This window comes from Denticeps clupeoides, chromosome 1 (genome assembly GCF_900700375.1).
Source record: "Denticeps clupeoides chromosome 1, fDenClu1.1, whole genome shotgun sequence".
NCBI classification, from domain to species: domain Eukaryota; kingdom Metazoa; phylum Chordata; class Actinopteri; order Clupeiformes; family Denticipitidae; genus Denticeps; species Denticeps clupeoides.
This window is the reverse complement of record NC_041707.1, coordinates 31017446-31029842: the sequence shown is the minus strand read 5'-3', so window position 1 is coordinate 31029842 and position 12397 is coordinate 31017446. Positions and strand designations below refer to the sequence as shown.

The 12397-nt window shown below is 42.2% G+C and overlaps 1 protein-coding gene across 3 annotated transcripts; it reads left to right on the top strand.

Moving 5' to 3' along the window:
• Positions 1–3022: 3022 nt before the first annotated feature.
• Positions 3023–12365, top strand: klhl28 (kelch like family member 28). 3 transcript variants are annotated; one of them, XR_003751280.1, is made up of 8 exons: positions 3023–3130; positions 4168–4431; positions 4750–5387; positions 5622–6065; positions 7258–7466; positions 7878–7951; positions 11899–11984; positions 12068–12365. XR_003751280.1 is itself a non-coding variant. In XM_028996618.1 (7 exons), the coding sequence occupies exons 2-7, from the start codon at positions 4168–4170 to the stop codon at positions 11917–11919; spliced, it is 1650 nt and encodes a 549-aa protein (XP_028852451.1). In that variant the 5' UTR covers positions 3023–3130; the 3' UTR covers positions 11920–12365. The 3 variants fall into 3 exon arrangements, 2 of the variants coding, with proteins under 2 accessions (XP_028852451.1, XP_028852369.1); XM_028996618.1 differs by having other exon boundaries at positions 11899–12365; XM_028996536.1 differs by having other exon boundaries at positions 7878–12365.
• The last annotated feature ends 32 nt before the right edge of the window (positions 12366–12397 follow it).

Genomic DNA, 12397 nt, shown 5'->3' with positions numbered 1-12397 from the left:
GTAAGACCCAAACCGTGTAACGAGTGAGTCTCCGCGGCACTCATTACGCTGCACCAGTCTTCACTCGCTAACTAACAAGCCGCAGCGGAAGGCCCGAGTGGTCTCGCCAGCGGCGTGCCAACTTCAGAAACGCGCCGTAACGTCCAGCTCCCATCCGCGGAGCCCGCAGCCACGAGTGAGGCGTTTTGTGCGAGAGAGCCAAAAACGCATTCCTTTCACTGCGTATCTTTCCGTTGTCTTCTTTCTTCCGGCCTCCGCAACACTTTTAAACTGGTGTGTGTGCGTGCGTGTATTCGCAAAAACTGGCGCTTCGTTTTGCGTGTCGACGTTTCCGCTTTAGTTTCATCTCTAAGAAGCGGCAAAATGGCGAACGAAGCAACTGCTTCCATGGTGACGCGAAACTTCGTCACTCCATTGGCTCCTCTCGCGCTGTTCTGGGATCAGTGGCGCTGGGCGTAAAAGGAATGGAGAAAGTGATAGCAGTGCCGCGAAAATGTGCGTTTCTACCAATGCCAGTCTGTTGACGCTCACGTAGGACTTCTAATAAATCTTCTAGAGCGTTTGCCAAGGTACACGGTTATTAATGTAATAATAATATATAATTTACGGGTCCTGCCTTTTCTACATTATAGAATAGAACTGAAGGCACAGGACTATATAATAACACACTTTTACATTTACGGCATTTAGCAGATGCCCTTATCCAGAGCAACTTACAATCAGCAGTTACAGGGACAGTCCCCCTAGAGACACTCAGGAATAAGTGTCTCATTCAGGGACACAATGGTAGTAAGTGGGGTTCGAACATGTGTTTTTTGGTTAATAGGTGAACATGTTACAACCACATTATGTAATAAACCTTTGCCGTGATGGCAGCATTTCACACGCTTGTCTTCTTAGACAACGGGGATGGTTTCCGACAGTCCTGAAAGTTTATACTGGGAAGTGGTGGCCTAGCGGTTAAGGCCACCGCTAAGTGCCAAGGTGCCACTGAGCAAAGCTCCGTCCCCACACACTGCTCCTCAGGTGCCTTTCATGGCTGCCCACTGCTCACTGCTACAGATGGTTAAAAGCAGAGGACACAGTTTGTTGTATCACCGTGTGCCCTGCTGCAGTGTTTCACAATCACTTCACTTTCACTTTTTTTCTTATCATTCACTCATGTTAATGGGTATCTCATGAAGCAATTTTTGATGATGATCGTAGAAATGGAAGAGTGTCGATGGTCTTGGAGGTTGATAGAATGAGGCAACAGAGAGGCAAAATGTAGGGTGAAACTCAGAAAAAAAGACATTGGAGGGGACAAAAAGGGTATTTCAGCCATAAAGCACATGGCTATAAGTAGCAACATGGCCGCTCTCAACAGAGCTCCAACTGTCCTCCACCTGCAAGGTGTACCCTCCTTAAAAAGGTCACAAAGCCCCACCCTTATTTGGGATACCCCATACCTCAGGTTTACAGGGGGGGGTGCTCTCCAGATGAACATAAACAAATTATTGTACAAAGCATTTCTTATAATGGCACTTATTTTAAACAGACATACTACAACTGGGTTGCACCACATACCTCACACCTCTAAAAACAGATCATTACTAACAAGGATAACCACCCTGCCTCTAGCGAACGTGAACTCATGCACTCCTTGACCGCCCCTTCCTCAGGATACATACGATGCCGTTCAACAAGTAGGTTTTGGCTGTCTTTAACAAAAAAACAAAAAAAAAAACAATACAGTAATATTCACCCTCCACCATGTGCCAGTTCATGTGCAGAATACGTGGGTGTAGCAGAGCGTGAGCACCCTCCTGTCTACATTAACGCAAATCCGCGACACAACAGTCAGAACAGCACAGTACACAACAGAATCCACAAACACTGCACACACATAGACACAAGTGCTCAAAACCAGACACTGTACATTTTGGCGCCCGCCTTAAGGTCGCGAAGACGCGGCGTCACAATGACGAAGCCACGAAAGTAAAAATACGCATCTGTGAAAAAGTCCGATTCATCAAACATGCTTTATTTTCATCTGATAGAAAAATGTTAAATATCTTTCTTGCATTTATGAGAGAGCGAGAAACTTCCCTTAATCGGAATGCAAATAATGTGTGAAACAGGCACAGATACACATTCTTTTACACTAATTATTTTAAGACCATAATGTATAGAACAACATTTCATTCTAATATAATAGTATTCCCTTTATATATGGTATTATAAACGCTTCTATTGGGTGTTCCTGAAACGGCGATATTTGTATGCTTGACTATGCTGGACGATATTGATCATAAAATTCATCTAGTTGTAGTATCTGGCACGGTGATTGCCAAGAAATGTATAAATAGTGGAAATTAGATTTTTTCCCCTGCTTTGAAATGGAATTAAAGGAACTCTCTGGAGTTGGTATGCTTTGTCTGGCGACACTAAAAGATTTACTAAAATGTGAAGCCCAATAATACAATTTATGGATGAGAGAGCAAACCTCACAGATAAATAAAGCTGGTGTTAACTGCCACCCCTTTGTGCCTTTTCCAGATTTTGCAGCATAAGTGATGAGACATGGTATTCTCCTCCCTTGTTTTTCTCTTCTGGTTGTTTTTTTAAACATTTTTTTGTTGATGGGAGTTTGCTGTGGGGGGTGTTGTTTGTCTGTTATGTTATTCAAGATTGTATAGTGCAATATATATAGTTTAGTGTGTATATACACATTCAACTAAACTATACTAACTAAAATTAAAAGTTAAATACTGTACAGACTAATTTGAAAAATTATAAATAAATACATTATTACATGTAATAATGCAATAATCCAAGTAATACAGTTCTGACCAGTCTGACCAGAATTTACAAGACTCGTACCTTACACGCTGATTTGTTTGCTTCCGACTATTAACCAGAAAAAAAAAAACTAAAATGAAATCTGCATGGCTGACCCCAGATCAGGGTTAAAGTGCCGCACCATCCATCACCTTCCCACCAGGTGGTCCCGCCTCTGGAAGTGACGTAGGTGCTGCCTGTTTTTGTGTTTGTTTTTTTTGACAGACGCAGGGGGCTTCAGTCTCGGCTTCACTGATCCTCGTCACCGCAATAAGAAGGCCTTTTCGGTGCGTCAGAAGCGTTGATACAGGTACCCATTTTTCTCATCTTTTCCTCTCGTTGGTAGGATGTTCGTGCACTTGGCACGAGTGGTCCCTCAGTTAGCGCTCAAGCTAAGCTCGCTCCATCCTTAAGCGCTAGCAAGGCGTTTCTGCATCTGTTCAGCGCCTGTATGCTTTTGGGCTGCGGTTCGCTCAAAATTGCAGAGTGTGTCACGGATTATGCCACAAAAAACTCGTTAAGACTCTAGGCTGAAACAGTAAGTAGGCATAGGTTGTTGTTGTTGTTAGCAAGCTAGGTGAGCTAACATATCTGACTCACAATAATGGCTGAACTGGATACGATAGGCACAATGTGTCCAAATTCGTTATGTTTTGATGCAAAAGCCACTTGCAGGCGAGATAACCCCATTGTCACGAATTCACGTCAGCGCTGCGATTTGGAGCGTAGGATGTGTCGATCGAAGTGCAAACAGGGACACAGACATTCATGCGGAAATGAAATTATTTTTTTAACTGTTTAATTATTTTGTGTAAGCCTGGCATTGGATTGATAGTGATCTGAGTCTGTCAGGTGCTTTTTAAGAATTTCACACAAGGTTCTTAATAACGTAGCTTTTGTGCCCCACAGTCCCGAAAAAAGACTTGTGTGCTGGCTAAGCTACCTACTCCTCTGATCTCATTACCAACCATCCAAGCTGGATTTAGACAACTTGCAGGTTAATAAAGCCCATTGAGGCTTTAAGCTGTAAATCACTGGGTACAACAGATAGCATGTTACACATTTCTAGACTCTCTTTTTTTTGTGATGAAAATAAGGAACAAAGGTACTTACTGCTGTAGATGTTTGCTCCTCTTTAGTGGTGGAGGGCAGTAGTGGCCTAGCGAGTAAGGAAGCAGACCCGTAATCAGAAGGTTGCCGGTTCGAATCCTGATCCACCAAGGTGCCACATCCGCACACACTGCTCTCCGGGTGCCTTTCATTGCGGTTAAAAGCAGAGGACATGTTTCATTGTGTGCACAGTGTTCCGTGCTGCAGTGTTTCACACTTCACTTTCACTTTTCAAAGATGGACCAGCAGCAGGGCCAGTCCTATGTGCTTGCCAGTCTGACACGGCCTCATTCAGAGCAGCTACTGCAAGGCCTCCAGCTGCTGCGGCAGGACCACGAGCTGTGCGACATTGTGCTGCGGGTGGGCGATGCCAAGATCCACGCCCACAAAGTGGTGCTGGCTAGCATCAGCCCCTACTTCAAGGCCATGTTCACCGGCAACTTGTCGGAGAAGGAGACCTCTGAAGTGGAGTTCCAGTGCATCAATGAGGCTGCCCTGCAGGTACAGTTATGTTTATCCACTCTGTGTGCATTAGTCTTTTTTTATTTGCATCTACTTTAACATTGAGTTGTTGATTGGATTGTCAAATTAATACAAATCAAACTAAAAGAGAGAAGGCTGAGCAACCACTGCTGTGGACCATCTTATTTCAGCTTCTTTTTGAACAATGAACCTTTCCTATGTATTTATAGAATTAGTATATAACTATTACGACTTATGCTTATGGAAGAATACCTACAGATATTTATGGAAATAATGTTTCTTAAAAAAATACTGACCCGCATGTAAATATATAATGTTTCCTCCCACACACCTCAGGCTATCGTTGAGTATGCCTACACCGGCACAGTATTCATCTCGCAGGACACTGTGGAGTCCCTCCTGCCTGCTGCCAACCTGCTCCAAGTTAAGCTGGTCCTGAAAGAGTGCTGTAGATTTCTGGAGAACCAGCTGGACGCTGGCAACTGTATAGGCATCTCTCGTTTCGCCGAAACCTACGGCTGCCACGATCTCTGCCTGGCTGCCACCAAGTTCATTTGCCAGAACTTTGAGGAGGTGTGCCAGACAGAGGAGTTCTTTGAATTGACGCGGGCCGAGCTCGATGAGATAGTCTCCAATGACTGTCTGAAGGTGGTCACAGAGGAGACTGTGTTCTATGCATTGGAGTCGTGGATTAAGTACGACGTGACGGAGCGGCAGCAGCACCTGGCTCAGCTGTTGCACTGTGTACGTCTGCCACTGCTCAGCGTCAAGTTTCTCACTCGCCTTTACGAGGCTAACCACCTCATTCGTGACGACCACGCTTGTAAACACCTTCTCAATGAAGCCCTCAAGTACCACTTCATGCCTGAGCACCGGCTGTCATACCAGACAGTTCTGTCCACCCGTCCACGGTGCGCCCCCAAAGTTCTGCTGGCTGTCGGAGGCAAGGCTGGACTCTTTGCTACTCTTGACAGGTACTTTTTTTTTCATACACATTTTCATGCAAATAGCTGAATGAGCTTTTTCTTTGTGGGACTGATGCTGTATTCTTAAAGCTAAATACCTGTATTTGTAATGTTCAGTTATTAAGGTGGTGTAATAAATATGAACCATTGTATTTTCATTGTTTTCTGTAACGTATGTCATTATGGACGTGCTCGCTGATCTGTGTAGACTTACGCTACCTATGTTGTTCTTTTTCTCCCTAGCACAGAGATGTACTTTCCCCAAACCGATTCGTGGATTGGGCTGGCCCCCCTCAGTGTCCCTCGCTGTGAGTTTGGTGTGGCAGTGCTGGACCAGAAAGTGTATGTAGTTGGGGGCATTGCGACACACATGAGACAGGGGATCAGCTACCGGCGGCATGAAAGCACAGTTGAACGCTGGGACCCCGACAGCAACACCTGGTCATCTGTAGAGCGGATGGCTGAGTGTCGAAGCACGTTGGGGGTGGTGGTGTTGACTGGGGAGCTCTATGCACTTGGCGGCTATGACGGCGAGTACTATCTGCAGTCTGTTGAGAAGTATGCTCCCAAACTGAAAGAGTGGCAGCCGGTGGCGCCCATGACCAAGTCTCGTAGCTGTTTTGCTACAGCCGTGCTGGATGGTATGATCTATGCCATCGGAGGTTATGGCCCTGCACACATGAACAGGTGAGTGAGTCTGTCTTTTGTTCAGTGTATTAAACATGATAAATGTTTTTTTTGAGTAAGCTAGCATGCTACGTTTTGCCCTGTGAAGGTTTAGTGAGGTCATCAGTCATTTTCAGTGTCAAACGCTCTCAGAGGGACTAAGGCCACATCAAACACCATTGCGTAACAGCCCACCTTCAGTGTCCGTTTGTACCCATGTGATGATGGACATGGGAACACTTTAGAAGTGGGCTTTGATTGTTGCTCTAAAGATTTTTTTTGTGTGTATGTGCACAGGGATGTGCAGGGTTTTTCTTTTAGGCTTTCATTACTATAGAGATTAGTAGAGCTGAAAATTGGAATTATGGAATAATGTGTTTATTTGTAATGCCAACATCTCAACTGATAACTGAAGCTCTGCTTCTTTCCTACCAAGATGTTGGAATTGAACAAACTTGCTTATGCCGTCACTGTTGCGCCCATGTGTGAGCTTTAGGACAGAAATTACATTGGAAGATGGAACATTGAACAGTCTTCAACAAAATGCATACTTATCAATAATAATTTAACGTAAGATTGAATTAAATATAATAGAATTCTGTTGCTAAATTTTACTCATTGAAATACATTGAGTGTTTTCTCCCTCACCTTTTATCTGTCGAGTTTGGTTTTTATGCATTGTTGTCAGTACTGAGGGGAATATGGTGTCTTACTGGTGGAACATTATGTCCTGATATGCAAGATAATTGAGCTAAGTGCTCTCCTGATGGCAACAAGTCTGTTCTTCTCTGGGCTCTGAAGAGAGTTCTCTTGTTGTTTTTTGGTCTCCTTGACTCCCAGATCACAGTAGGGGAGTCTTTGGATTCAAAAACACTGCCCTACACTCCTGTCCTTATTAAACGCCAGTACACATGTTACTCACACACTATCCATATGCTCTGAAAATGCATTCCCTGCTTGGAGAATTTTGAAGGATGTTAAAATCATCATATTTGTTTAACTTGCTGAGAATATGTCCTATACAGAGCACAAATTGTCACATTAATGTGATGAAACTGAGATCATCCTGTTTGCAACATATTTGATATTCATATAAATATTATTGGACAAATGTAAAATACGAAATGTAAGCACAAATGTTGAAAATAGACTTTGGTGTGTATTGATATGCAACAAATGTAGTGACTGCCTGTCTGTCTTAACATTCATTCAGTGTGGAGCGGTATGACCCTAGCAAAGATGCCTGGGAAATGGTAGCACCCATGACCGACAAACGTATAAACTTTGGAGTTGGGGTCATGCTGGGGTTCATATTTGTGGTTGGGGGGCACAATGGCGTGTCCCATCTGTCCAGCATTGAGAGGTACGACCCTCACCAAAACCAGTGGACAGCATGTCGGCCAATGAGTGAACCCCGCACAGGTGAGTCGTAATGATTTCAGATACCCTTGAAGCCTGTAAATGAACTTGTATTGCTGTTCAATTGTAGGTTGCTGTATTTTTAACTGTACCATACCAACCGTACATTTGAGTCTTTGACACAGTTTATTTTATTCATACACGTCCTAGTCAATAAAAATACAGTCATGTTTCTGCAGTGTAGTGGTTATCACTTTCTCCTAACACATGAAAGGTCCTCTGTTTGATACCAGGCAGAAACAGACCTCTTCCTTTTTTTGTAAATTTCCCACTTGTGGGACTAATAAAGGATCTTCTGTTTCTTCTGTTGTAGACAGCAGAACTCCCTAAGCTCATCGGTATTTGGTATAGACAGTGTTCGATGCTTTTCTACAGTTTTGGTTGTGGGCTCTGATGTATTTTTCTTTTGTACAGGTGTCGGCTCTGCCATAGTGCACAACTACCTCTATGTGGTGGGGGGTCACTCTGGGTCGTCATACCTGAACACGGTACAGCGCTATGACCCAATCACAGACAGCTGGTCAGACTCTAGTGGCATGATGTACTGTCGCTGTAATTTTGGCCTCACTGCCCTTTGACCTTAGGGGCACATGGGATGGACCTCCTGATAGAAAAGTTCAAGAGAAGGGTTTTCTTTTTTCAAATTTTCATTCTTTTTGGGTCTCTTTCCACAATCATCTGGAGTAGGATTTGGGAACAGGCTGCCAGCACTTGAGTGCACCCAAAGGAATTGAAAGGATTAATCTTGGATTTGTGCACAGGGGATCGCATGGATGACTTGAGACAGAAGCCAGCCAATCAGAATGGCGGCTTCCAGAAAGAAGAGAAAAGACTTCCCTTTGCTCATTGAAACCTCTGTGGCTATTGATGGAGGATTGTTGGAGAAATCGCTCACTTCTTTTTCTACTTGAGCATTTCTGTTGAGGTTAATGTCACATTGCTTTATCTTTAACACTCCATTTAGTCTTTACTGAGCCACTGGCCAAGGCTAGGCTCTAAGATTTCTAGATCTATGTGATATTTCTGGGGGGGGTGGACCTTTTGTTTGTGCGTGTGCACATGCACACGCATGTTGAGTCATACTATAATTATACGTGTGTGCACGACAAATGCTCAGGATGAGTGTCAAAGTCACTATCTTGAGTTTTATACTTTAAGCATATAAAACAGTGCTTCACAGAAAAAGAGAAAAATAACTTTATACTCACTTAAAAGGGCTGCCTTTCTCTCTCTTGTACATAGTTAAAGTGAAAGTTTATTTATACACACACACACACACACACACACACACACTGTCTGTCTGTCTCTCTTTCCTCTAGTGTATTGCCTGTATTTGTTTTCCTGCTCTGGGTTATGGATAGAGCTGTGTGCGTGTGTGTGGAAAAAGTGTATGAAGAGAGTTAGTGAAGTACAGTAACTGGACATTTTGCTCTGAATTTCTTCCAGTTCCACTAATTTTGCTCCTGTAGCACCTCAGCTAATCAGATTCAGCCCTCTCGTGTTTAGTGTGACCATTTATGTGAGGCACATTCAGTTCTCTCTACCATTGATGGTGAAGCCACACCTATTTTGCCACTATTGATTCATTGGGAATTTTTACTAAATGCTTAACTGGTGCTATATTTTAGGATTCAGGATTTAGCTTTTTGTGAAATATTGTAATTTCTCACAGTGTGGGACTAATTCTGCTTTGTCTCATGCAATAAATACATAAAAGACAGTGAGGTGTAGTAATGTGATTATAAATTGAGCTGCACAAAAAACTAAATGACTGAGATAACCTTTCTATAGTTGTGTGTGTGTGTGTGTGTGTGTGTGTGTTCATTTAACCTGTGGTGTGGTCTAGCACACTTCAAATGCCCCTGCATTTCAAGATAATGCGTGAATGGGTTTAATCCTATGTCTGGTCACTCCTATTTCTTGTGTAAGAAGGGATGTTGAATTTAAGTACCACTATATCTCTTCTGCTTTCCAGCCCATAGGTAGAGGAAATGTTGTTAACCTTACGGCTTGATCTCAGACCCTTCAATAGGCCCTTTCTATGAGATGTGCCAAACTTACACGCTGTCTCAATATTCTTTAGAAGGACTCCAACAGCAGCATTAGTCCTCTCTTGGCACTGTGTCATGTGGTTTTCCACTATGGGAGGATATTGAGCATCAAGGGCTTTTGCATTTATTTTGCAAGTGGTTGTCAAGATGTTCAGTGACTCCTCTCAGACAGATGTTGAGACTGCTGAAGGGAGCAGATCTGATGGTAGTGACTAAGTTCCTGTGGAGCTGTAAGCGAGAGACGAACAGTACAGTGCCCTGCAGTAGCCTTGATTTAACATGGGGCTGTAGAGCTGTCTAGAGCTGAGTGTGTTCTATATATTTTTTCCAAAACATATGTTGATTGATATTTGCACGTGTGAATACTTTAATATAGAACGCTCTGCATTGCACTTACAAACCATTTGATACTCTGTGTGTATGTTGTACATATTGATGTGAAACTGGGTGTGTGTCATTTATATGATGCAATAAGACTGAATGAATTTCAATGTTGTTCCATCTCCCTTAAAGCCAAGGTGTACTGCTGTGAGTTCATTAAAAAATGCAGCACATTTCCTGTTTATTATCATCATCTGTTGAGGATTTTCAGGATTTTGGTTCAATAACAGTTCAGTCATTAGTATGCTGGTCCCCAGTGGTCTTTTTGTAGGAGAGTTCTGTTTTCCCTGTCAGGCAAACCAAATCGATCGCAGATTGTTAAAAAAATGTAGTGGAATAATTCAAGTGTCTTATTTCGCTTGCCTTTTGCTTGTTTAGCAGTTGCGCTGTATCTATGTAAATGAGCTAATGCACAATAGTTGAGAGTCATGGGTTCAGTTGTGATGCATCAATTTGCCACCAGCTTCAGGGCTTCTGTGACATTCTGTGTGTACGTGACAGTGTGGGTGCATGCCAATTGTACAGCAGGTCAAGGTGTTTCATAGATAGGATTATCTCAACAGGCTATTTTGAAAGCAGGCTTTGGTTGGCAGCAGCCAAAATAAGCTAACCATTGACCATCTGATCGTGAAGAAGGATGTCATGTCATGTCACCCACAGTCATCACCATATTTGCTATGGCTAGTAAAGTGTTGGGGAAAAAACCCTCGTTACTAGAATCTAGACATCCAGTTATGGTGCTGTAATAGACATGGCACATGAGGAGTGTTGCACATTTAGTGTGTCTTGCAGACATACTGAATGTGCAGAAATAAGACGTTACAAACTAGAAAGGACTGCTTGCTTCCTTTTTGTTGTGTAATTATTTCTGACACCCAGAAGGTGAACTTTTAATAATGCTTTTATAAATACAATTTCAAACGGCAGGAGCCCATAGCAAACCTCACTTCCTTTTTCTGCTTATTTTAAACCATAAATACACTATGCATGCAAGTTTTACACAGTGTCCATCCCGTCCCTTCCTGCATTTTTGTCTGTGTATTCTGTGCCCATAATACTGTAGACATCTCGGGACCACGTCTGCTGCCAATCCAAACATGGAGATAAATGATCAAAGCTTCAGTTCAAGCATTTTGATCGGCAAACTAGTAAATCAGTCATTTGCAGAATACTTGCCATACACACAATTTTATGTTGTACCTCCAGAATATTCTCTTTCCTCCCAAACAACCTTTTAGCATTTAAGTATACGTGGTGGAGCAGGTATCAAAGATGGGTTCAGATCAAGACACCCCTTAAATGAATCTGATATTCAGCAGTGAGTCCTCAATTATATACAATTGTACCATCATTCATACATTTTGGGAATGAATGTTGAAATCTGTAAAGTTGAAAGTTTAGAGGTTAGATCTGCAACATAAGCATATAAAGACTGTCTTTATACTATCATATAAAGAGTCTTGCTCTAGCAATAAGAGATGCTTTTTAGCACAGCGTATGTGAGTGTGATTTAGCATGCCTGTTTGTTACTCTTGTGTGGCATTAATGCACATCTTGGTTGTTGGTAACCACTGGAATCTACCAGTTGGTTCTCACAGTTTCACCTCATTGATCTGTACACTTGTATTTGGTTTTTCCTTGAAATGAAGACTTTTCAGAAAAGGTATTGTGAAAGCAATATACATTAAAAAAATCTAATATTTTATCTCTATTGTTGCACTGTTTTGGAGGGATCGAGTGGGTAAAATGTGCCCTGCTGTGAACTGTTTAATCCTCCTTGTTAACGTATGTTTTCACATTTTTCTGTTCTCACATGGCTTATTTGTTCATTTGCATGTACTTATTTTGTGTGCTGTTCATAGAACTCCTGGAATACGCAACCTTTTGATGAATTAATGTCACGCAGGCGTGATATAGGTTTCTGTTTGCCATACTGAATGTCTGCATGTTATGCGCCTTTGTGAGGACTGACTGATGCTGCTTCTTTGGGAATTGTTCCTTAGGTCACTCTGTCACTGCAGTGATGACCGTATGTGGAATCTGAAACCGTGAAACTGCAAAACTTAAGGGATGTGAAATGTGCGTAAATGTATGTTGTTGCTTAGTTTTTTTTTGGCCTAAATGTCATTTCATGTTTTGCCACCACTCACCAAAGTGCTTTTTTGTTTGTAGGAAAGATGACTATTGATATCAAGTCTGAAACAAACTGTGCAGGTTTGTGAGTTTGTAAACTGATGTCAAAGTATGTTAGCCAAATGTCAATGTTAACCATCTTTTCTTTATAGTTTATACATGGGTGTTCAAATGGAGTTGACCTGTGGATTATTACTGGAATTAAAACATAGATAATAGGAGCAGTATTTGTTTCCACAATTAACAAGCCTTGAGTGAAAGTTTTTTTTGCCAGTTTATTTATGTGTGGTGCAATTGTACCCAGTTATAAAATAAATAAATGCTTGCCTTAAAAGGTCACATTGTTGTTGAGATCTTGTTGTTTTTTTT